The sequence below is a fragment of the Odocoileus virginianus genome, chromosome 23 (assembly GCF_023699985.2).
Source record: "Odocoileus virginianus isolate 20LAN1187 ecotype Illinois chromosome 23, Ovbor_1.2, whole genome shotgun sequence".
NCBI classification, from domain to species: Eukaryota; Metazoa; Chordata; class Mammalia; order Artiodactyla; family Cervidae; genus Odocoileus; species Odocoileus virginianus.
In genome coordinates this window covers 20,799,531-20,824,256 of record NC_069696.1, presented here as the reverse complement: position 1 = coordinate 20,824,256, position 24,726 = coordinate 20,799,531, and the positions used below count along the sequence as shown (strand labels likewise).

The 24,726-nt window shown below is 41.5% G+C and overlaps 1 protein-coding gene across 4 annotated transcripts in view; it reads left to right on the top strand.

The window, feature by feature from the left end:
* Nucleotides 1-2,039: 2,039 nt before the first annotated feature.
* The window catches only part of RERG (RAS like estrogen regulated growth inhibitor), a 129,364-nt gene continuing 106,677 nt past the window's right edge, over nucleotides 2,040-24,726 (top strand). For 2 of the 4 annotated variants that reach the window (XM_020887508.2, XM_020887489.2), the window contains exons 1-2: nucleotides 2,042-2,246; nucleotides 5,983-6,146. In XM_020887508.2, the coding sequence (XP_020743167.1) occupies nucleotides 6,086-6,146 (61 nt within the window). In that variant the 5' untranslated portion in view covers nucleotides 2,042-2,246; nucleotides 5,983-6,085. Of the gene's footprint in view, nucleotides 2,247-5,982; nucleotides 6,147-24,726 lie in introns of all 4 variants that reach the window. The other 2 variants (XM_020887518.2, XM_020887498.2) reach the window with 2 other exon arrangements.

The following is a 24,726-nucleotide window of genomic DNA, read 5'->3' as shown; positions in this document are numbered from 1 at the left end:
CCACAACTGTTACAAAAGGAGCCTGGCTTGGACCCTCTTCAATAATTCCAATTAAATAAGAGTGGCAAAGTAGGAGTTCAACTTAAGTCTCTGTAAGTAGGAAAATAGGTATCTACATATAGATATGTAAATACAGATCTTTTTGTTAATTCCTTCCATGAATACTGGAGAAGGAAATGGCAACCCACTTCAGTATTCTTGCCTGGGAAATTTCATGGATGGACAGTCTATGGAGTCGCAAAGAGTCGGACACGACTGAGTGAATTCTTTCTTTCCATGAACACAGGGTTTGATAGGTGAAGAAGGTAACATATGAAACCTAAACACCTTAAAGCCACAGAATTCCATGTAATTGGATTTCTATAAAATTCCATATAATCTACCTGGATCATTCTTCCACAACAGAGACTTTGAAAAGTTCCTGTATGGTGAGACACTCCAATCTCTCTCTCAGACCTCTTTCCTGAGTTTCAGACTCATATGTTCAACTTCTTACTAGCTATTCTATCCCAAATTAAGCATATGCAAATAAATCCAATATGCACAGTCCCAATTTGTTCTTTTGATTCACTCAACTGTTTTTTGAACACCCACTATGTGCCACCATGATCGGAGAGCCTGGAAGTACAGAGAAAATTATGCAACATCCTTACATTCAGGAAGCTCACAGTTTCATGGAAAAGACTGAGAAATAAAAATGAGTACGATGCAAATGATGATGGAGCATGGGGTGCTAGGGGACATAGAGTTGGGTCATCTAACCCAAGTGTGTATTTAGCAGCAGGACATATGTTTGTGATCAGAAAAGTCACAGAGGAGACAGTATTTGAGATTTCTCAAAGAATTCCTAGGACAACTCCTAAGCTGCAAAGAGATTCCGGCCTCTGCCCCAGGCCCAACTGCTCTGGCCAGTGTGGTCCACAACTCATGGCTGCAGTGACTTTTCAGGTGAGCTGGCCCTGGGAACAGCCTCAAGAACACGCCGCAGATTGTACACTCAGCTCCAGGTCCCTGTCTGCTCTATGTGATGGTTTCCTGGAGTCCACCTGGAATCTTGCTAAAGATACCTAGGTTTCAAAGGAAAAAAATAACCTAGGTGTTTCCTGCTTCTCTAACAAGATGTGTCATAGTCTTTGGAAAATCATTCAACCTCTCTGAAATGCACCTCCTCATCTCTGAAAGGATAATAATTTTAAATATGAGTGCTTACCTCAAGGAGGGTATAAATACCAAATGAGATAAGAGATGTGAAAGGTGGTCTAGCATAGCACGAATATTAATTGTGTTTGCTAGGTTTCGAGGACGATGGACAGTGGCTTCAATACAACCGATCTTGTAAGGAGAGTGTGAAGCTTTGGAACTTCCTCAAATATACAGATATGAATTTCCATTAAATTCAGTATGTATGTCTCTTCTAGCATCTCAGCTTCCAACCCGGCCTGAATTTCATTCCAACCATTTACTAACCCTGGGGACAAGTTCTGCGCTCAGTCGTATCCGACTCTTTGCGACCCCATGGACTATAGCCCGCCAGGCTCCTCCGTCCATGGGATTTCCTAGGCAAGAATATTGGAGTGAGTTGCCATCTCCTTCTCCGAGGGATCTTCCCCACCTAGGGATCGACCCTGCGCCTTCTGAATTGCAGGAGGATTCTTTACCGCTGAGCCATCCGGAAAGCCCCAGGAAAAGTTATTTATCCTCAGTTTCCTCTTGGGTCTCATGGGGCTAATTAAACATGCCTCTAAAGGATGGTTTGAAGTAGGGAATAGAAAACATCACGCATGCTTTCACACGCGAGGTTTTAACCAAGGGAAGAGGTCCTTCTGTGAGAACCCAGAGGCCGGGAACTGAGTGGGGCCAAGCGAAAAGTGTCTCGGGTGCAGCGAAGGCGGGTATATGAATGGATGCTCCACTCTGCAGCCGGAGGCGGCCTCGCGTGGGGAGCGGGGCGCTGGTGCCGGTAGGGGGCGCCGGAGCGCCGCACTGCAGCATCCCGGGGGCCTCCCGGGCTGAGCTCGCGTCCTGCCGCAGTCCCCTCCGCCGCTAGTCGGAGCGAGCGACAGCGAGGAGTCCCCGGCCGCTCCGCCAGCACTTGCCGCCGCTCCCACCCACGATCTCAGCCCAGCGGCTGGGAAACGCCCCCCGCAGACTGCGCTGCGCAACGTGGGAGGGTTAGCGGTCCCCGGGAACCGCTTCCGAACTTGCCAGGGGACCGCGGCTCTCCCGGGCCTGGAGAGTGTGAACAGGTGAGTGTAACGCACGTGCCCAGGTGGCCCTTTCGGGATGACTTCCTGCAAACCCTTCGGAGCCCCTGAACGCTTGGCCTCTGGGGCGGTCCTCCTGGTCCCTGCGTCCTCCCAGGCGGGGGTTGGGGGTCGCCGAGAGGGTGATCTGAGCGCCAGCGCCAGGGGCTTGACAGCGTTAAGGGACTGAGACCAGAAATGCCTTTTCGACTCAGGTTCCATTCTCTGCCTAGATTGAGAGCAAATGACCTGCAGTCCACGATGGGCTTGTTTATCATTCCAGGATACCTGTTGCTTTCTGAGCAACGCTATAGCCAGGGGTCTCCTACAATCTTCCTCCTCCCCGTGCATGCTGCGTTGTGATAAAATAAGGGACAATTCCCGGTAATGAGACTGGCAAAACTTGGTTTCAGAGCTAGAGAAGGAGTGGCCCAAAGAGAATCTCAGCCCCACCGTCAGATTAGAGTCTTTGTTTCCCTAAACACCTGCACTTTATTTTGATGAGACCATGAACACAGAAGTTGAAACAACTATTACCTTATAAAGATGCTTGTAAGTATAATAGTTTAGGGATTTATTATGAATAAATCATTTTTTTAATAAATAAGATCAGTTTATAGTGAACTAAATGTCATAGGCCTATTGGTCTGTAAGCTCTTTGAAGATGACCATTTGCGATTAGCATGAATGTGGGATGAATCAATGCATGCATTAATAATAACAGAATTTGGAGTCTTCCTAAGCTTTCTTTCGGTACCTTTCTGTTTAGGAAAAAGATCAATACACCTTTAATCTTTCAAATGAACCTCTTACCTGTGATTTTATCTTTAGTAGTGATAGGAACTGAGAAATTTTTTGTCCTATTAAAACACTATCTAAAAACTGAACGGCAGCTTCGAGACCCAGACAAAATACTTCTGCCCAACAACATGAAGACAAATGTTTTCTTCCATCCATGTCATGGAAGGTCTCGGATCATGAATTATTTTGAACATCAGAGCCTTGGCAACAGGTCCCTTATTAACACAATTGACACATTTATCTTTGCTTCCTGTCTTTATCAAATGTAACTTTTTCACATATTCATGTGAGAAAATGTTCAAAGATGTATGTCAGTTTTGTGTCTCCCTTTAAGGGGTTTTTCTTAACATAACTTAAAATTGACACTAACTAGCTGTATCTTTTTTACTTTATATATGAAACATTCAACCCACATAATTTCTCTTTCTTATGTGAAATTCCTCTGCCTCTGAGGCCATTTGGGAATTACTGAAAAACTTGACTTAACAAGTGTGTGGTTTCTTTTTTTTTTTTTTAAATCACATTTGATGGCTACTCTCTTGAAGCATAAATCAGATAGTAAATTATTTGGATTTTTATGGGCATGGGAATGAGCAGTCCTGCATGAAATAACAAATTGTTGTTTATACAAGCTCCAGACACTTGCATGTTCTATGTTTCAAAGAAATGCTTGCCATTCTTATTTATAATTCATTTAGTTAATATATCTCAATAGATTATTTTTCTGTGATGCTTCTGTGATGAAGCACTGAACCCTAAACATAGAGGCCTTTTCTTAATGAATGCACATAAAATGACAACGGAATTCTTTTATCTTTAGCTGAAAGTGTGGGACTGGACAAATTACAGATGTTACAACTTCTACGTTTTGTGCTACTAATGATCACTAAGGAGTTTTTTCATTATTTTGATGAACTAAACAACAGCCAATGCTAATGTTGACCTTTCTGTCCTTCGGAGGAAGCTCTGACACTGTGGAAGTCAGCAAATACAGAATTTGTGAGGCAGAGGTCAATGGTTTAGATGCATAGGGAAGGAAACAATTACATGTTAATGTCTTTATAGAAATACTTTTTCAGAAGAACTTTTACTGTTTTTCTTTCTCTGGAAAAGCTCTTTTAGAAAATTTGTAGATGCCAAAACCCTGGCAGGAGCAGTTCATATGTTTAGATAACAGACTTGAAAGTGAAGTCTTGTATTTAAGATGAAAACATCGATTGCAGAAGTTCAGAGTGGGGGAGCCTGCAGTTCATGTGAAAAATGTGAGCCTTAATATGAGTGACTGTGCTGGAATATAACCAGCATGCCTTGATGAAGAAGAGGAAGAATCCCGTGAAACTTGTGCTGGGTCATTTGTCAGGTCACATTTCAAGGGGTTGAATGCAGAGGATGCCATGTTTCTAGAGTGATTAAAATGGCAAATGCCAGGGAAGGGAGCTGCATATGGTCAAGAGGGAAGGTGAGGGTCAAAAAGTATAAACAAGAACAGGCGTCTCCATGTAGAACCAAGGAAGAAGACTAGGTCTCACTTTCTTAGAAAGTAGAAGTCTAGAATGGGACCAAGGCTCCTAGTAATTGCTAGGTACTTGAAGGGCTCTGAGTGAAAGAAAAGAAAAGGTTGATGTTATGCTCCTCCTCCCCCCACCCCTGGAAGTGGTAAATTAGACCCTGAGTGGTCTAATTAGTGGTTATTAGATGGTTGTCTGGTCATATGAAAGGCCTCCTGTGATGGCTGGAGATTTTTTTTTTTCATTACCTCCAAGACTCCAATTTTACATTATGGTACCAAGGACCTTGGCGTCATTCCTAAAGCACCCATAATATAAAGTGGGCTTGCATCCGTGCTAAGTTACTTCAGTTTTGTCTGACTCGTGTGATCCTATGGACTGGAGCCTGCCAGGGTCTTCTGTCAGGGTATTCTCCAGGCAAGAATACTGGAGTGGGTTGCAGTGCTCTCCTCTAGGGGGTCTTCAGGGACTGAACCCGCATCTCTACGTCTCCTGCATTGGCAGGCAAATTCTTTACCACTAGTGCCACCTGGGAAACTTACGTTTACATGATGTCATTTACCAGGTGGTGCTAGTGGTGAAGAATCTGCCTGCCAGTGCAGGAAACTTGCAGGAGACGGGGTTTCTGATCCCTGGGTCAGGAAGATCCCCTGGAGGAGAAAATGGCAACCAACTCCAGTGGTCTTGCTGGAGAATCCCATGGACAGAGGAGCCTGGTGGGCTATATAGTCCATAGGGTCATAAGGAGTCAGACATGACTGAGCACCCAAGTGTTAGGACAATGCCATAAACTAATGTACTTGAGGTTGTTATAATAGCATTTATCTTTTGTGTTCCAGGGCTTTGTGTCTAGGGAAATGTAAAAATATGTATATGTTATGTATCAATTTTAGGAACGTGGGTATCTGTTACATGACTTGACCTTGTGATCTAGTGAATGGAGATAAAACTTAAACCTTGAAAGGCAAATTCAATCATGTTATAGTGGGGTTAGCTAGTAGGAATGTATATTAGTCGGCCCAAAAGGAAATCGAATTCCAAATGTGACTGTCTCCATCGTGTGTGTTTGTATACTGAGTGTTTACAGGCACATGGTAAATACATGTATTCACAGACAAGGATTTGTTATCAATTACTGACATAAAACATTCTTTGAGGAAGTGCTTTTGAAAATGCTATCTTTTGTTAAAAAAAAAAAAAAAAGTATGTTTTAGAACCAGACAGATTGAAGAGCAAGTCCTGGAACTATTATTTTTTAGTTGAATGGTTTACAGTAAATTGCTTGAGCCCTCTTGCAGGATTGTGGTGGCGATCAACAGGGAAGATGCTGATCAAGTCAATGATTCTGGCACATAGAAGATGCTTAATAAATATGAAGTTCTTTCTCCAGTCACTTTCTCCAGTGAATTCCCAAATCTCTTTTGTTTAAGGATTGCAGATTTACCATGATATGGTGAACCCCAGGGCTGGAAACAAAAAGGTCTTCTCAGCTCTTTAGTTCGAACCACAGTGAATTGTCTACCAGCACCCAACATGGCTAAAAGTGCAGAGGTCAAACTGGCAATATTTGGGAGAGCAGGCGTGGGCAAGTCAGGTAAGGTGTTTGTTGTGATTGTAGTGTGTGTGTGTCTGTGTGTGTCTTTGTTACTGACTGAGCCGGGGGGTGGGGGTGGTGGGAGGGAGCAGTTGGCATATCTCCTATTCTCCTGTGTGGCTCTATCAGATGAAGCGTCTTTCTCTTTAACTCAGATTTTCATTTTGCATAATCAGGTTTTATGTCCTCTTTTGCTTCTTTATGGTAAAGCAGCGCTGTTGATAATACACAAGGCAATGGATACGTCAGAGGTCTTGATATTCCAAGAAAGGATATCCTAATTCCAGAGAAATAAGATTGGAGAAATTAAAAAATACATTTGCTCTTTTTTTTTTTTTTTTGGTCTATATGAGATCCTGAGGGGCCAGTGTAATATCTCATCAATCTCTATATGCTCAACAACCGGCTCAATGTCAAGCATGTGTTGAGTGCTGAATAAATGTGTCTTTACAAGGAAAAGAATTCTAGTATTGTTATCCAAAGCAGGGCTCGACTGCTCGCTGCTCAAAAGTCAATAAAGAGTCCAGATTGGTGGAAAGGAAAGTTTGCCTTATTTTGGATTCTGGCAGCCAGGCAGGGAGAGAGGACATCTGTCTAAAGGCTGACTCCTCTGCACCCCAATCAGGGCACATGAATTTCTATAGACAGAGGGAGGGGGCTACATGCTAAACCACACAGTCAGCTCTAACAGTCATCTTGAAATTGGCCATCGATGGTCTGACCAGCATCATCTTGATTGTTTTTAGTACAGTTAATTTTCTGTTCCCAGGTCAGTTTGTTTCCATTTCCTTGAGGCCAATTCTCGGAGTTGTGACAGCTTATGTCACGTCTACAGTCTGGTCATCCTGTACTTAACTCTCCACCTGGTAGGGCTTTCAGTATCTAGAAGAGCTCACGGGATATGCCTCCGAATATTTTCTACAACTCTTGAGAAGGGAACTAAGGGTCCTTGACTTTGCTTAATGACGACATTATTGTTATTTGGTCTCCTTTGACTATTTTCCTTTGTTTCTGCATATTCTCTCTGATTAAACGTATTTGGCTAGTTTTTCCACGGACAAAAGGCAGACAGAGGACATGGGGGAGGGACCATAGAGTTCTGCTCCATTTCATTGTCACTCGACACGTCTAAAATCAGGGAGGACTGTGAAGGCTGGGATGTGCCTGACCTCAAGGGAAACATATTGCCAGCACCTCTAGGGTCAATTTAAATGACCAGATTGTGGTGCTCCTCAGTAATTGAGAGCCTTTAGTGTTCCATACCTGAGGAAAGGTTTGCAGACCTTTCAGGTGAAGGGCAAAATGGTGGAAGTGAAAAATGTATCTAGTCCAATTTGAAAAACAGATCTCAGATTTTATAATTAAAGAGTGCTAAGCAAGTGTTGCTAAAATGCCAGGGTAACATGGTTTTTCAGAGAATGTTGCTTTGGTCTCTTACTGGAAGAAAGACTGATAATTGATTTTGTCCACTGAGCTTTTGGTTCTCAGGAAAGGACTCTAACAGACATAGTGCATGCGTGTTTGTAGAGAGAAGCCTGTTCAGATCATCCAATACAACAGGTCATCCATGTAATCTTAAAAACTTACGTTGTTGTTGTTGTTCAGTCATTAAGTCATGTCTGACTCTTTGCAACACCATAGACTGTAGCCCACTAGGCAGCTCTGTCCTCCACTGTCTCATGAAGTTTGCTCAAATTCGTATCCCAAACACATATGAGCAGTCATTAATTCTGTGACCAACCTCTCTTTCCAAATTGGCTCTCTGGTTTCATTTCAGCAGTAAATACTGCCTACTCTAAGTCTTTCTCTCTCTTTTTCTTTTAAGTTTCTTGAGAGGGCTCTTCTCTGCCATCACCCTTTTCTCCCACTTGCTATTTGCTTTAGCCTTTGGCAAAAACCAGGTAAAGAAAGTAACAGACAGTTGGCAAGGCTAAGAAACTGCCAGCCTTCACAAGCTCTAAGATTATTAAACTCCTCCCTATTCATCTTAGTTTCCTGATCGCAAGCATGCATGCTTGTTTTCATGCATGCTAAGTTGCCTCAGTTGTGTCCGACTCTTTGTGACCCTATGGACTGTAGCCTGCCAGGCTCCTCTGTCATTGGGATTCTCCAGGAAAGAATACTGGAGTGGGTTGCCATGCCCTCCTCCATGGGAACTTCCTGACCCAGGGATTGAACCCGTGTTTCTTATGTTGCCTGCATTGTCAGGCGTGTTCTTTACCACTAGCGCTGCTTGGGAAGCCTTCCTGATAGTGTGAGAACCTAACTTTTGTGGCTGGTGGAAGGATCTGGAGAATGAGGAAGCTGTTTCAGTGAGTGGAGGATGAGGGTGAGGCAGTGTGTGGGAAGATCCGTTCTGCCCACAAGAGCTGGCCTGAATTTTCACCAGTGAGGGATCACGGCTCAGAGCTCATTGTTTAACATCCATTCATTCACAATTTAACATAGGCAATAAGGAAAGGGGAATTTTTAAACCTTATGTCATCACCAAAAGAAAGTCTACCTGCTTTGGAAGGTGAATCATGAAAATAAAAATACAGTTGAGAGAACCACTTACTTTCTGTACCATGTGCGTGCTGCATGCTGAGTTGCTTAAGTCCTGTCTGACTCTGTGTGATACTATGGACTGTAGCCCACCAGGCTCCTCTGTCCATGGAATTCTCCAGGTAAGGATACTGGAGTGGGTTGCCATGCGCTCCTCCAGGGGATCTTTCTGACCCAGGGATTGAACCTGCATCTCTTACATCTCCTGCATTGGCAGGCAAGTTCTTTACCACTAACATCACCTGGGAAGCCTGTGTACCCTATAACCACCGCTTTTTCACCTGTATTATCTCTGAACAAACTGGGTATCTCCTTCTGTCAAGGCTGACCCATCAGTCAGAGCATAGACCTCAGTTGGCTTTGGTTCCCCCAGAGTAGTTTCAGTCCTTGTTTCAAGGATTCCTCTCATTCTCTACTGACCTTTTCCCCTAAGCATTTCTTTGTCCACTACTCCATCTTTTTCTTTCCTCCAAGGTTATTGAACATGGACTCTGGCCTCAGTGTCTTAACTTTTTTTTGACTTCCTGTTCATTGCTTAAACATCTTTCACTGTGATCATACTGCTGAAACTGATTTTACAAAAGTCAGGGCTTCCCAGGTAACCCAGTGGTAAAGAATCTACCTGCCAATGCAGGAGACGCAAGAGATGAGGGTTTGATCCCTGGGTTGGGAAGATCCCCTGGAGGAGAATATGGCAACCCACTCCAGTATTCTTGCCTGAAAACTCCCATGGACAGAGAAGCCTGTTGGCCTACAGTCCATGAGGTTGCAAAGAGTTGGACATGACTGACCACACACACACCATTGATCAATAGCCAACCAATCTAATGAATCTTTCCCAGTTGTGATCTTCTTAGAACTCTTGTTATCGTTTAACACTACTACTTACTCTTTCCTAAAACTCCTGCCTTCCCAGGCTCCCATTACATCACCCTGCTTGGCTTTCCTGCCACTTCTCTGTTGACCTGTTTCAGGGCCGCTGTTTACTGGCCTACCTCTCAAAGATCGGAGCTTCCAGCTTCCACATACTATTCTCTTGTCTTCATGCTCCATACCCTCAGGGAATGAGCTCTCACGCCCAGAGCTTGAAGATAATACCTGCCCAAGAAGTCCACATTCTGCAGACCTTGGTTTTAACTTATGGAAAGTGCAGAAGTGGAACTTGTTAATTAAGGTCCTTCCCAAGTCTTAAATCCTGTGATTCTTGATTAATAGCTCTTCTTTGGACTGATTTCTCACTCTACCTTATATACATTCTGCCATGGGTGTTTATTTTCATTTAGGGGAAGATGACAGTGATAGACCACATGCCTTTAAACAATTGCCTTTTTGTCTGTCATCTATAAACAGGCAGTGTTTTCCTATTTCAACATGAGACTATTTTCCCGAGACCTTGTAACCACACCTCCCATTTAAAAAGAAGTACTGGTTTAACTTATGTATGGGAGTCAGTTCTGAGACCTTTTCCCAGAGTTCAGTGAAAACAACCACAGAGGACTTGATAACCTATCAGCTTTGAAACCAGACTCTAGCCATGGTGAATTCATGTTTATTCTAGTTCTTTATTAATATGAATAGCTCAGTCTCTGCCTTGTCATTGTACTCTACCTTCACCTTCCTATTGTACAGATTGTATCTGTTTTGTAAGTAAACTTTTTTTTTTTCAAGTCTGCAAGAAATTATACCTTCTGGAATGTATTCAGCTCCTCACTTACTCAAATGCCTCCCCAAATGACCATGATCTACTTGTGGGCTCAAACAATCCATTTCTCACCAAACACCCAGCAGGAGACGTATTCCTAGGAAGGGCGGGGCAGCAGGTGACCTTGGAGTGGTAGAAACTGAGTGTCTCTGCTTTGAACCTGGGTCTAAGTGTCAGACACAACTTGACAACTGAACAACTGTGTGAACTGCTTCAGAGGCTCAAGTCTGCCATGGCCTATCTGCTATCCCCCACACTCAATACCAATTTGGAATTCAGTATGCTTAGTTACTCAGTCATGTCCAACTCTTTGAGACCCCTTGGACTGTAGCCCACCAGGCGCCTCTGTTCATGGGATTCTCCATGCAAGAATTCTGGAATGGGTAGCCATTTCCTTCTCTAGGGGATCTTCCTGACCCAGGGATCGAACCCAAGTCTCCTGCATTGCCAGTGGCTTCTGTACACTCTGAGTCTCTAGGGAAGCCCAGGCACTTAGGGTAAATAAGACCAACTGTCTGTTTGCTAACAGTGGCCCAGGTGGCCTGGAGTCAAGTACAAGAGCCCCGGTGTCCTACTGTTGGGTCTGACTCCCAGTTCTACACGTTATGAGCTGTGTGAACTTGGCGACTTTGACACGGCACTTAAATTCTCAACTTCTGCAATTATACAAAGATTATAATAGGGCCTATCTCAAAGAGTTGTTGTTAGAACTGAGTGAGATATTATACACAAGTTTTTTAGATCAGTATCCGGCACAGAGTAAGTGCTCAAGTATATTACAGTTTTCAAGATGTGCCTTTTAAGTTTGTTAGTTGTCTAGTAAAAACATACAAAGATATATTTCTACTCAAGTGAGTATTTGGGTTTTCAGTAAAAGTCAGAAAACTTATAATAAAAAAATTCTGTATCACTGCTCAGCACACACACACACACACTTTTTCTGTCTCTCTCCTCTTAAATCCACAGTCTGGTCTATGTCAATTACAGCTTGACCACTGGTGATCATAACAATACTTCTCCTGGCTAATATCTTGGAAATCTTGGGGAAAAACAGCCAGAAATATTTTGGTGTCCTTAATAAATTAAACCTCTTAAATTTGAAAGCGCTTCTGGTATGTAGTTGATGGCTTCCTAAGCCCAGGTAACAGATAAGCCCTCCATGTTTAAAACAGACTTTAACGGTAACCAGAACTCTTTGGTTGACAGGTTGACATTAGACGCATCAGCATGAGCAAAATTTAATAATGTGTTAATTACCAAACACATGGGTTATGTCTGTGTGTGTATGTGTATTGCAGAATTTACAGGGTCTTCTGGATCAGGAAGAGTCTTCTTCCCTCTGTCTAGTTTTGGCAGTTCTTGCAGTTCTGTCTTCAAGTGATCTTTCTGGCTTAGTGAGCTCACTGGTTCAGCATGGGGAGCACTGTATGGATGCTTCAAAGTGTAAAGTCAAGGGAAGCCCCGAGTTTTCCCAACCCCTTCCTTTTTCTGTTGCCCCAGCAGAGCAAATGTTTTTCTTCTCTTGCTAAGGATAAGGCAGCCAGTAACAACATGGCATGTAGGACATAGGTTTTCCTCACATGTTTGCATCAGCCTCTAATGTGACAAGTAATGAAAGCAAAAAGACCTGTCGTAAAACCTAGAATGCACACCATATTTATTATGTAAATGCTTCCTGGATTCACAGTATTCAAATGGGTAGTATGTGTGGGAGGAGCCGGAACAGAAACAACTGAAATTTTCAATTCCCTTTCACAGTTGACATTCTCATTTTAGGACTGAAATATTGTGTGCCTTAGCTAAATATATTTCTTGAAAGGGCTAGTCTCAAAGTTAATGGAGTAACCCTTGTTCTCTAATTCAAAAGCCAGTTGATTCACTCATCCATGAAGGCCTAAGTTCATAGACTCAGATTGTTGGACTGTAAATTGGGGTGCCAAACACAAACAAGCATGTGATATCGTTTCCCTTGGCACAAAGAGATTTATTTTTTTCTTCCCTTCTCTTGCTCTTGTTTGAGTTTCCCTCTCTCTCAATTATAAAAAGTTTTGAAAAGTTCTTTTCACTTTATCTTCAAGTAGAACAGGCAGGGACAATGTTGATTTTAAATGTAACTCTTCCTGTGAGCATTAGACACTGCTTTAATATGTATGTGTCCTTTATGGCTGAGTTATGTTTATGAGATCATATATAATTAATGTATTAAATAGAAACAGTATCAGTGGTGTCTTGTGTAGGTCAATTTCCTTAATGCTATAGAACTAAGCTTTATGTTTTAGAACTTTTTCTTTACCCAAGTAGTTACACCAGTCTATATCCTTCATTGGAAGGACTGAGGCTAAAGCTGAAACTCCAGTACTTTGGCCACCTCATGTGAAGAATCGACTCATTGGAAAAGACCCTGATGCTGGGAGGGATTGGGGGCAGGAGGAGAAGGGGACGACAGAAGATGAGATGGCTAGATGGCATTGCCGACTCGACGGACATGAGTTTGAGTCAACTCTGGGAGTTGGTGATGGACAGGGAGGCCTGGCGTGCTGCGATTCAAGGGGTTGCAAAGAGTTGGACATGGCTGAGCGACTGAACTGAACTGATATCCTTCATTTATACTGAACAGTGTAGATTGATGCTTCTTAAACATTGTCTCCAAGGTATTTTACAAAAGAAGGAGAAGGGGACTTCCCTGGTGATCCAGTGGTTAAGACTTTGCCTTCCGATGCAGGGGGTGTGGGTTTGACCTCTGATAGGTAAACTAAGATCTCACATACCTTGAGGCTGAAGAACCAAAACATTAAACAGAAACAATATTGTAACAAATTCAATAAAGACTTTAAAAACGGGCCACATCAAAAAAATCTTAAAAAACTAAACAAATAAAAGGAGGAGAAAGATCTAGGGGATTGGGTCATATAAGTATCTCATTACAGTCATGTAATTCTATTGCATGTTTTATTGATTATATAAGTATAGGCAAAATTTAATATCAATAGTAATATATAATATTAACTAAAATAGTGTTTATAATATTAGCATTAAAGTATTAATAGTAATGTGTGAATATTAACATACCATGCTTGTTTGAATATAAAAATTATTTTCTGTAGTGACCAAAAGGGACTCTTCATGAAGATATAGCAAGTCGATCTGTGGCTTCTATAATACCTAGGCATCGGGTACAGTTCCAGGAACAAGCAGGTTCAGCTGTGTGCATCACATGTTGTGAGCATTGACTCTATACTTTACCTACTTAAGAGCCAATCAGCTCTTCAAGTTCTTGTTTGTTCTTGTCCTAAGACTACACAGTATAATCTTAATGATAAATTTTCTTTAGCTATTTGTTTAGGTAAAAGACAGACAGATTGTGTTTCAGGTGGGTGCAGAACTTCCATGGCTCCTGAAAGAAGTCTGTGTGTGTGTGTGTGTGTGTGTGTGTGTGTGTGTGTGTGTGTGAAGACGCCTTTCCTAAGTAGTTGTTGAAATTTAAAGATTACCAGCAATGAGGTCCATTGGTTATTGTGCAGTTAGTTGATGATTAGAGAAGTAATTGTTTTTTTTAGTGGATTGGATCAAAGAGAGGAAAGTGGCATTGAGATGTTTCAATGGGGCTGGAAAAATAGTTGTTCTCTTGTCATAAAATATGGTAATGTGGCCTTGGAGCTTTTATACCTTCCTTTACCTGCAAAGATGGAAAACCAGAAAGAGGCAAACAGCCAAAACAAGTTGATTTTCTTTCGGTTGTTCCACCCCGAGAGGAATAAAAGGGCGTTTCCAAATTGCAGGTGTATACCTATGTGTGCGTGCTAAGTCGCTTTAGTCATGTCTGACTCTTTGTAACCCTGTGGACTATAGGCCACCAGGCTCCTCTGTCCATGGAGTTCTCCAGGCAAGAATGCTGATATGGGTTGCCATGCTCTCCTCCAGGGGATCAACCTAGGGATTGAACCCACATCTCCTGAAGCTCCTGAATTGCAGGTGGATTCTTTTACTGCTGAGTCACCGGGGAAGGCTATACCTAGGGAAATATACAAAAAGTCAGACTTGTATGCAAGGCTTAAGTCACGCTGACCTTTTTTGCATGCCAAGGAAGTCAAGCAAAAACGAGGAATCATGCTTATAAGGGTTTAGAAAATGGAAAGGAAAGAAAGAAGAGGAAAGAAAAAATTAAAATAGTAAAAATCAGTTGCTTATTGATGGGTAAACATTTTTTGTAGGCTGGCAGTGACCAACTCTTAAACTTTTCTCTTAAAAAAATATAATTAGGAAGAAACTATGCTGGAAAACAAAACAAACAAAATCAAGAACTGTTTTTCAAAGGCAAAAGGGCATGTCTCTGTCCTGTTTTTTTTTCTGTTGAAATATATTATTAAAATTCAGTTGTCTTTTATTTTAATCTGATAGCTAATTTACTCACTGAAATACTTCCCTGTAGTTAATTATCAGTCGCTAGCTGGTTCCATTTTGATCTTGTTTTCTTGGCAACTGAAAAAGACCAACTTTGAGGAAAGGGAGGGAAGAAAATTGTAAATCATCCTTGTAATTCCCCTTTTTATTACTGGTATTTCTCCAACTTATGGGTTTGGGGAAATCAGCCAAATTTTCAAGGTGGTACTGGCCTTGAAGCCAAAATTCCAGTGCAAACGCGTCCTTGTTGCTCATGCTGCCTTTGAAAATTGATGTGGTTTCAGAAAAACAGCCATAATATTCTCCATCCCATTAAAAATGAAAGTAGTTATATTATGAAGACAAGGCAGCCTGAAATAGCTAACTTCAGCCTTAAATAAGAAAATATGTAAAACTCTTATATATGCATATGAGAGAGAGACTTCCCTGGTGGCTTAGACAGTAAAGAGTCTGCCTGTAATGCAGGAGACCTGAGTTTGATCCCTGGTTTGGGAAGATCCCCTGTAGAAGGGAATGGCTACCACTCCAGTATTCTTGCCTGGAGAATTCCATGGACCAGGGAGCCTGGCGGGCTACAGTCCATGGGGTCACAAAATATATATATATGAGAAAGATTATTACCTAGATCATCTGCCTCCATAGAGCCACAGCCAAGTCACAAAGCTCAGTTTATGACTGTGTGAGGCTTTTGCAACTTTGCTACTAAATGTTTTCATTTTGTAATACCCTCTTTTCAAACACTTTATGTTAGAAACATCATTAGAATTTTGTGATATGAATTTTGTTAAAGAAAAAACGAAAGAGTTTATTTTTATCATAGATTTCCAGTAATCAATGAATTACCAATGCATGACAAAGGCCCCTGGGAGTCCTAGATAAGTTGCCAGTCAATTCAGTCAACCTTGTCAGCAACCTGTGTATATGGACGTTCCCCTATAAAGCAGTATTCCATTTCTTACAGCTTTGTATCAAACCTAAGAAGGCTGTTGAATCATCTCCTGCTAAAGAATACATTTTTTATTGCTGTTATTAAAGAATATGATGTACCATATTCTTTCAATATGATCTAATTTTTAAAAAAAAAGTGCCCAACTGAACTATCAGGATTGGGGTTTAAACTTCACACCGGCCATCACTCTCTCTTTTCATTCATCTGTCAAATGATACATCTATTTGCTTTTTTTTTTCTGTGATGCCAGTCAGGCTGTGAAGTTGCTTTGAAAAAGTACAAGTGTGATATAAAATATGCTCCAAATATCATACTCTTTTTAAAATTAATTAATTAATTAATTTTACTTTGGGCTGCCCTGGGTCTTCGTTGCTGCACACAGGCTTTCTCTAGTTTCGGAGAGCGGGGGCCACTCTCTAGTTGCAGTGCAAGGCGTCCCACTATGGTGAATTCTCTTGTTGCGGAGCCTGGACTCGAGGGCATGCAGGCTTCAGTAGCTGTGGCGCAGAGCATAGGCTTAATTGCTCCGCAGCATGTGGAATCTTCCCAGACCAGGAATGGAACCCATGACCTCCGCATTGGCAGGCAGATTCTTATGCACTGTACCACCAGGGAAGTCATAGCATGCTCTTGTTATTAATATCTGTGCAGTGCTTCCCCTGTGTTCCTTAACGTGTGTGTTTGGAAAAGCAGTATGGTCAGTTTCCTGGCTGTCCATCACAGGGGGCTGGATGGATACGCTCAGGCCAGTAGCCATCTCTGAGTGTTCTTCCACTGAATGTATACCGTTACAGACTATCGGAAGGTTGTAGATTTTCTGCTGAAGGAATTTGCACTTTCAAATGTGTGAAATGAGAGCATGTTGAGTTGGGGTATTTTTTTAGGATCGTTACATAAGAGTCAAAAAGGGAGGTGGGTTTGGGAAAATAATTTGAACTTATGCCTTATTGGAGAAGGAAGTATGGCATGTTATAGAATTTTTTGATAGTCAAATTTTATCCTTATTAAAAAGTTAAAGTTTTAAACATTTACACATTTTTGATAGACAGGTTTCTCAAAAGTATATATAAATATATGTATCTGTAAAGTGTTAGTTACTCAGTCTTGTCTGACTCTTTGTGACACCATGGACTATAGCCTGACAGGCTCCTCAGTCATGGAATTCTCGAGGCAACAATAGTCAAGTGGGTTGCCATTTCCTTCTCTGGGGAATCTTCCCGACCCAGGGATTGAACCCATGTCTCCTGCATTGCAGGCAGATTCTTTTACCATCTGAGCCATCAGGGAAGCCCACATGTATCTATATGTTTCCCTATAATCTTAAACTATGCTTTTGTTCATTCATTCAATTATTCATTCATTAAACACTGTGTTTAATATGTGTTTAATACCAACTCTGTGTTCTAGAATAGCTTGCTCATGGTACAGGATTCATATACATTCTAAAAAGGCAGAGTAGCTATTTCTGCTCTTTATTATGTCCCCAGAGCAGATAAAGACAGTATCCTCAATACACTGAATAAATTGAGTTGGACTATGTGGTCATCAAATGCTAACTGTCACTGGAGAAGCCCAGTTGTCTATGAAGCCTCTATTGCAAGATGGTGTCTCCTTTCTTCTTTGAACAGGGAAAGTAGGCAGGAAGCCCAATTGTGGAGAGCTCAGCTATTTTTATTCTTGGTTTTCCATTGCCTTCCTTCTACAAGTATATTAGAGAACCATTGGAGAGAGAAAACTGTGAAGTGTTGCTTTATAGAAATGACTGTGAAAGCTTTTATCACTGCTATACCCTTAAGAGCCTAAGCTCTACACTTTTTGAAATGTTAGGGAGAGTAAGCCTATAATTTCAAGATACCTTAAATAGCAAAATTTGAACCATGTCTTCCAAGTGCCATTCTTTGTAAATCTATTTAGAATCAAACTTAAAAATCACCACCAGCAAATCATTTTCGTAGCCTATATGGCAACTGAACTTTCTTCTATTTAATTTTTCAGCACTGCTTTATTATAAGACATAGGTTGCAAAAAATAATAAGCTATTTGTATTATAAACTGAAAAGAATGAGGATCATAGAGTAGATTTGCAGCAATCTTTCCTGAGGATAGCAAGAAAAATCGACATTTCAACTGTGCCTTTAGATTCACAATCAGGTTGATGGAAACAAATAGCACCAGGTCATTCACCTTAAAACCTAAATAAAGAAACATCGGCCAGCCAGAGGTATAGAATTAGTATAAAATTTAAACACTTAAGAGACAGTTCTCTATAACAGGTTAACCTGGGGTATCCTGTAATGCACATTAATGAAGTCTCCTTTATGTACAGTTGGGAAGGTCCTCTGGAGGAGGAAATGGCAACCCACTCCAGTATTTTTGCCTAGAGAATCCCATGGACAGAGGAGCCTAATGGGCTACAGTCCATGCGGTCACAAAAAGTCAGACACTACTGAGCAACTAATACTGAAAATACCATGTGGTCTATACATGCTACATAATTTCATCAAGAATCATGTATATATGTAAGTGTACGTGTGCATTCGTGCTTAGTCATGTCTGACTCTTTGTGACCCCACGGACTGTAGCCTGCCAGGTTCCTCTTCCATGGAATTCTCCAGGAAAGAATACTGCAGCAAGTTGCCATTTCCTATTCCAGGAGATCTTCCTGACCCAGGGATCGAATCCCAAGTCTCCTGTAAAAAGGTGGGTTCTTTACCACTAGTGGCACCTGGGCAGCCACTCTGTGAGGCAAATGGGTTCTCAGTCCCCCACCAGGGATCAAACCCCTGCCCCTGTGAAGTGAAAGCATGGAGTCTCAATCATTGGACTGTCAGGGAAGTCCAAGAATCACATATTTTAAATGGTCTCTTTATCATAACCAAAGTGGTTTCCTCACCTGCCTTTGACTATCTTGGGTGAAGGGAACTCAGCATGATGGGAAATAGACCATTCCATTGTTGGGCAACTGTATCAATTATAGTCTTCCAGGGAAACAGAACCAATAGGACATACACTCACTTGCACATATTATGTAAAGTCTGTATTTATTTGGGCTAGCAAGACTGAAATCTGTAAAGGAAGGTAGCAGACTAAAAACTCAGGGAGGAGTGAATACTGCAGTCTCAAAGCAGAATTTCTTTGACTCTGGGAAACCTCAGTTTTTGTACTGTAAGCCTTCCAATAATTGGATGAGGCCCACCCACATTATTAAGAATAATCTTCCTTAAGTCAACTGATTGTAAATATTAGCCATCTCTACACAATAGCTTTACTGCAATTCCTACAAGATTTGATTGAATAACTGGGTCCTAGAGCCCAGCCGAACTGTCTCATGAAGCAATCACAAGTCTTCCAGTTTGTTATTTTACCTTCTTTGGAACCAAAGGCTGTTCGTCAGCTTTTACTCATTAGTTTAACTCCCTTAAAGTTCCACTGTTATTGTTTAGTCGCTAAGTTGTGTCTGACCCTGCGTCTCCATGGACTGTAATCCTCCAGTCTCCTCTGTTCATGGGATTTCCCAGGCAAGAATGCTGGCGTGGAGAGTTCCATATAGCGCTTTAAATCCCTCTTCCTTAAGATAGCCCTGAACATATTTGAAGATGGCCATCATGCCTTTGGGGACTTCTCTGGTAGCTCAGCTGATAAAGAATCTGCCTGCAATGCAGGAAACCCTGGTTTGACTCCTGGGTCAGGAAGATCCCCTGGCTAAGGGGTAGGCTACCCACTCCAGTATTCTGGGGCTTCCCCGGTGGCTCAGATGGTAAAGTATCTACCTGCAATGCAGGAGACTTGGGTTCGATCCCTGGGTTGGGAAGATCCCCTGGAGGAGGAAATGGCCACCCACTCCAGTGTTCTTGCCTGGAAAATTCCATAAACAGGGGAGTCCATTGGGCTACAATCCTTAGGGTCAAGTCAGACACGAGTGAGCACGAACGCATGCATAGCCTGCCTCCACCCATGCCTGAGTTTTCTCTTCTGTCATCTAGTACTCAGAGGGTATTTCATTTGCTCTGCAGACATCCCAGTTTCTGGTCACAGCATCATCCTTTCTGTCCTATTCCAGCTGTGCATTCCATGAAGTGTGGGGCTTGGAAATGAGTGCAGGCATTTCAGATGTGGGGTGCCCAGTCCAGATCAGAGCACAGCTGTGGTCTTGATACTAGATCCTTTGCTTCTGCTTAGACATTCTAAGGTCACTGTTGCTTTTACAGTGACGATGGGCACAGTGCTGACTCATGGACTGTATACTGCAAATGAAGTGTATATGTTCTTTTATATATATTTTGCTATGTACGTATACATATGTACGTATACATATGTATGTATGCGCTGTTGCTGAGTCAGGTCTTCCCAAGCCTATACCTGAGGGTATGTATATTTCATTCAGGAATAGAAGTTGGTTTTGTCCCCTTAAATACTGTTTTGTTAAATTTAATTCATTCTTCCAGCCTGTCAGGAACCTTTTGGATACAGCATCTGTATCATCCTTCTCTCCTTTCTGTCATCTAGAAATATGTTGGTTTTGGAACATTTTAGGCCCTGGATGCTCTTATTGAATTGTAGAATTTTCCACTTTTGTATTATTTAGCTCATCGAAATGATGAAGGATCCCAGTGAGTTTTTTTGGATTATTTCCAGCTAGTAAAGTAAAACAAAGCTCGTTGGCTCTTGGTGTGAGGACATTAACACCATATCACATTACTTCTATGTTCATTAACTAAGTTCTCTTTAGATGTGCCATAAGTTAGGTTGTCTGGGAGAAAGCCTTGCAGTTATAATCCCTTGTTTGCCATTTTATTTAACATTTTTTGTTTCTCACATTCTTATCTTAGGATTCAAGGCATCTTGTTATACAAAGGGCATAACAGTCATACACTCTTATTGGTCCAAATATCTATTCCATACAGAAAGTCATTTTCTAGTCACATTCCAGAGTATGTATGTATGTTCTGTACTAAAATAATTGAGCTTCAGTTCAGTTCAATTCAGTTCAGTTGCTCAGTCATGTCCAACTCTTTGCGACCCCATGAACCTTAGCATGCCAGGCCTCCCTGTCCATCACCAACTCCCGGAGTCCACCCAAACCCTTGTCCATCGAGTCAGTGATGCCATCCAACCATCTCATCCTCTGTTGTCCCCTTTTCCTCCCACCCTTAATCTTTCCCAGCATCAACGTCTTTTCAAATGAGTCAGTTCTTCGCATCAGGTGGCCAAAGTATTGGAGTTTCAGCTTCAACATCAGTTCTTCCAATGAACACCCAGGACTGATTTCCTTTAGGATGGACTAGTTGGATCTCCTTGCAGTCCAAGGGACTCTCAAGAGTCTTCTCCAACACCACAGTTCAAAAGCATCAATTCTTTGGCACTCAGCTTTCTTTATAGTCCAACTCTCACATCCTTATGTGACCACTGGAAAAACCATAGCCTTGACTAGACAGTCCTTTGTTGACAAAGTAATATCTCTACTTTTTAATATGCTGTCTAGGTTGGTCATAACTTTCCTTCCAAGGAGTAAGCATCTTTTAATTTCATGGCTGCAGGCACTATCTGCAGTGATTTTGGAGCCCCAAAATATAAAGTCAGCCACTGTTTCCACTGTTTCCCTGTCTATTTCCCATGAAGTGATGGGACCAGATGCCATGATCTTAGTTTTCTGAATGTTGAGCTTTAAGCCAACTTTTTTACTCTCCTCTTTCACTTATGTGATGCAAATCAGACATGACTTTGGGAAAGAGTTTTCTCCATTGGGTTATATGGGTAGAGATGACAAACTTCAGTCTGCCTCAGGATAAGCTGAGGGGTGTGTGTGTGTGTGTGTGTGTGTGTGTGTGTGTATGCGTGCGCATATGCTCGCTCAGGTATATCTGACTCTTTGTGACCCCATGATTGTAGCCCATCAGGTTCCTTTGTCCATGGGATTCTCCAGGCAAGAATACTGGAGTGCGTTCCCATTTCCTCCTCCAGGGGATCTTCCTGACCCAGGGATCGCACCAGTGTCTCCTTCATTGGCAGGCAGATTTTTTATCATTGAGCCACCTGGGAGGCCTCCTAGAATCGCATGGAAGACTTGTTAAAATATAAGATTCAGGTCTTCATCCCTGAGGTTCTGATTCAGTAGGGCTCGAGCATTTGTATTGCTAACAAATTCCAAGAGGATGCTGGTACTGCTAGTCTGGGGACCACATTTTGCAAACCATTGTTTAAGTTTGTGGAGTGTTCAGTTTCCATTTGAAATAGGTGTTTTCAGCTTTGAAAAGGCATATAACTTTTTGTGAGCTGCACATAATAAACACTGAGTGCCAGGAATGTCATGAGTAACCGATGATACAAAGGTAAATAAAACAGACAATCTTTCTGCCCTCATGAAGCTAATATTCTAATGGGAGTAGACTAGGTGAGCCATAAATACTCTACTGGGGCAGAGCAAATATGAGACTTTTCTGTAGTTTCTTAAGAGTAGACTTTTTATTCTCTTCATAGCAAGATAAGTTTTGTTTAAAATGTAAAACAATGTAAGCCTCAAAAACAGTGACATACTGAACTTTGTTTTTAAGATGATACCTTGAGCTATTTGGCAATAGTAGGGGTAGATTAGGGCTTCCCTGGTAGCTCAGTTAATAAAAGAATCTGCCTGCAATGCAGGAGACCCAGATTTGCTCCCTGGATCGGGAAAATTCCCCTAGAGAAGGAAATGACAGCCCACTCCAGTATTTTTGCCTGGGAAATCCCATGGACAGAGGAGCCTGGCAGGCTACATAGGGTCACAAGAGTTAGATACAACTTCGCGACTAAAGCACCACCACCACAGGGGTAGGTTGGGATATTCTACTAAAGTCTGGGAATTAAATATGGTCCAAGACCATGGTACCAAATATTATACTGAGAAAAGCTAAATAGACCACATAGGAATTGAACCTGATAAGCTTGAGTTTATTAAACCATGGTGGAGACTTCCCTAGTGGTCCAGTGGTTAAGAATATGCCTTCCAATGCAGGGTATGTGGGTTCAATCCCTGGTTGGGGAACCAAGAGCCCACCTGCCACAGGGCAACTAAGGCTGTAAGCCACAACTAGAGAAAGTCAGCATGCCACAACTACTAAGCCTACATGCTCTAGAGCTTGCACTCCACAAGAGAGGCCCATGCACCGCAACGAAAGAAAGCCCACTAATGCAGATTAGCTTTAATGAATATACAATAATTATTCTTTCTCCAACATTTGGAAAAAATAATTTTCAATCATTTGCTGACAGTGGCATTTATAAAACTTATGCAATGTTTGTATAGGCAGAACTGCAATGTTGAGAAAAGTTCATGAGTTTCCACTGTTTTGGATTGAAAGATAACATCTTTTTCTCGATGATGCATTTCCTGTTTTTTTAAAAAAATATTTTTCAAAAGCCCTCTTTTGTTTTATGCCATTGGGTAGTCATTTAGGAGGGGAAGCCAAAAATTTTAAAGTTAGAATAAAAAATTGGGAATATGTATCTGTCTGAAAAGCATTTGACTTCTTTTTGCATTAAGAATCTCATAAATTACAACTGAACCTAATGACTGAGCCAGCTTCCTAGTCATTTGGCAACATGTGTTGAGTTAGATGTTTTAAAGGAAGACTCAGCCACACTTGGTAGTGTGAGTAATGGTTGTCTGTTCCAATGCCTGGGACTGTTTTTCCATTCAAATGCTTTATATCTTGAATTTATTTTTCTAGCAGTGTTCCAAAACGAGGTGAAATCAGGAGGACAGTAACCATACATTTAAGTACTTGAGTCCCAAAATTTAACCCATGATTTCTTAATGTCTCCCACTTATCAATTTACAAAGATTTGTGAAATTCCTTCTATGTTCCCAATCCTTCCACCCTCTCCACCTTCCCATCATATTCCCAATAAAATGCCAGTGTTTGTGGGAGAAGTCCAAAGAACTCTATGATTGTCCTTGTCTTCAAGGACCTTAATGTTTTGTTGGACCTGTCTGACTAGAAATCAGCTGGTGGTGGTTTCTAGCCCACTCATGGATTTTGACAAATTTCAGTTCAGTTCAGTTGCTCAGTTGTGTCTGACTCTTTGTGACCCCAAAACTGCAGCACGTCAGGCCTCCCTATCCATCACTAACTCCTGGAGTCCATCCAAACCCATGTCCATTGAGTCAATGAGGCCATCCAACTATCTCATCAATTTACGTCTTGAAATATTTTTAGAAAATTGTCAGAGTTGCAGAAACAGACAGAGAGCACTTGTGTACCCTTCACCTAGGTTCCCCAAAATGATTACACCTCATATAACTACAGCACATTATCAAAACCAGGAAACTGACATGGACAGGCTATCAGTTGTATAATATGGATACAGCTAAGCTGCAACTCTTAGAGTGATTGATTTTTGACACCATTCAGTCTTGGGGCCCATTTGAAAAGACAATGGGAGAGCAATACAGAAGGAGGGACTTCAATTGTTTTAAAATTTGTAATTATTTATTTTGCAGTTTGTTTGAAACAGGCTTTTAATAAGGGCTGTGGATTGTAATTTTGTTTGATATGTTTCTTTCATTTCACAAAAAAAATTATGAGATTTAAGTTTTCTCCTCCATCAGTTTTTGAGGTTTATTTTTGTTAAGAAAAGTGCATCATTTGTTCTGGTCGGTGATCCACAATCTTTGGACTTTGCTGACTGGATCCTCATAATGTTGTGTAACAGTCCTCTGTCCCCTGTATTTCCTGTAAACATAGGAAATTGGTAGTTAGATCCAGAGGATTTATTTTATTCAGGTTTTTATTTGTCTGTTTTGCAAGGTGCTATTATGTAGATCTGTCAATCGTGTCTGGTAGAAATTGACGTTCATTGTCTAGAGTTATGCTTTCTAGAACAGCACTTTCCATAGAAATTTCTCTGGTGATGGAAGAGGTCCATATCTATTTTTACTTATTAGTTGTGGTATTTTTTATAAAAAGAAACTTCCTCTTAACAACGACTTTGCTACTATGAAGTTC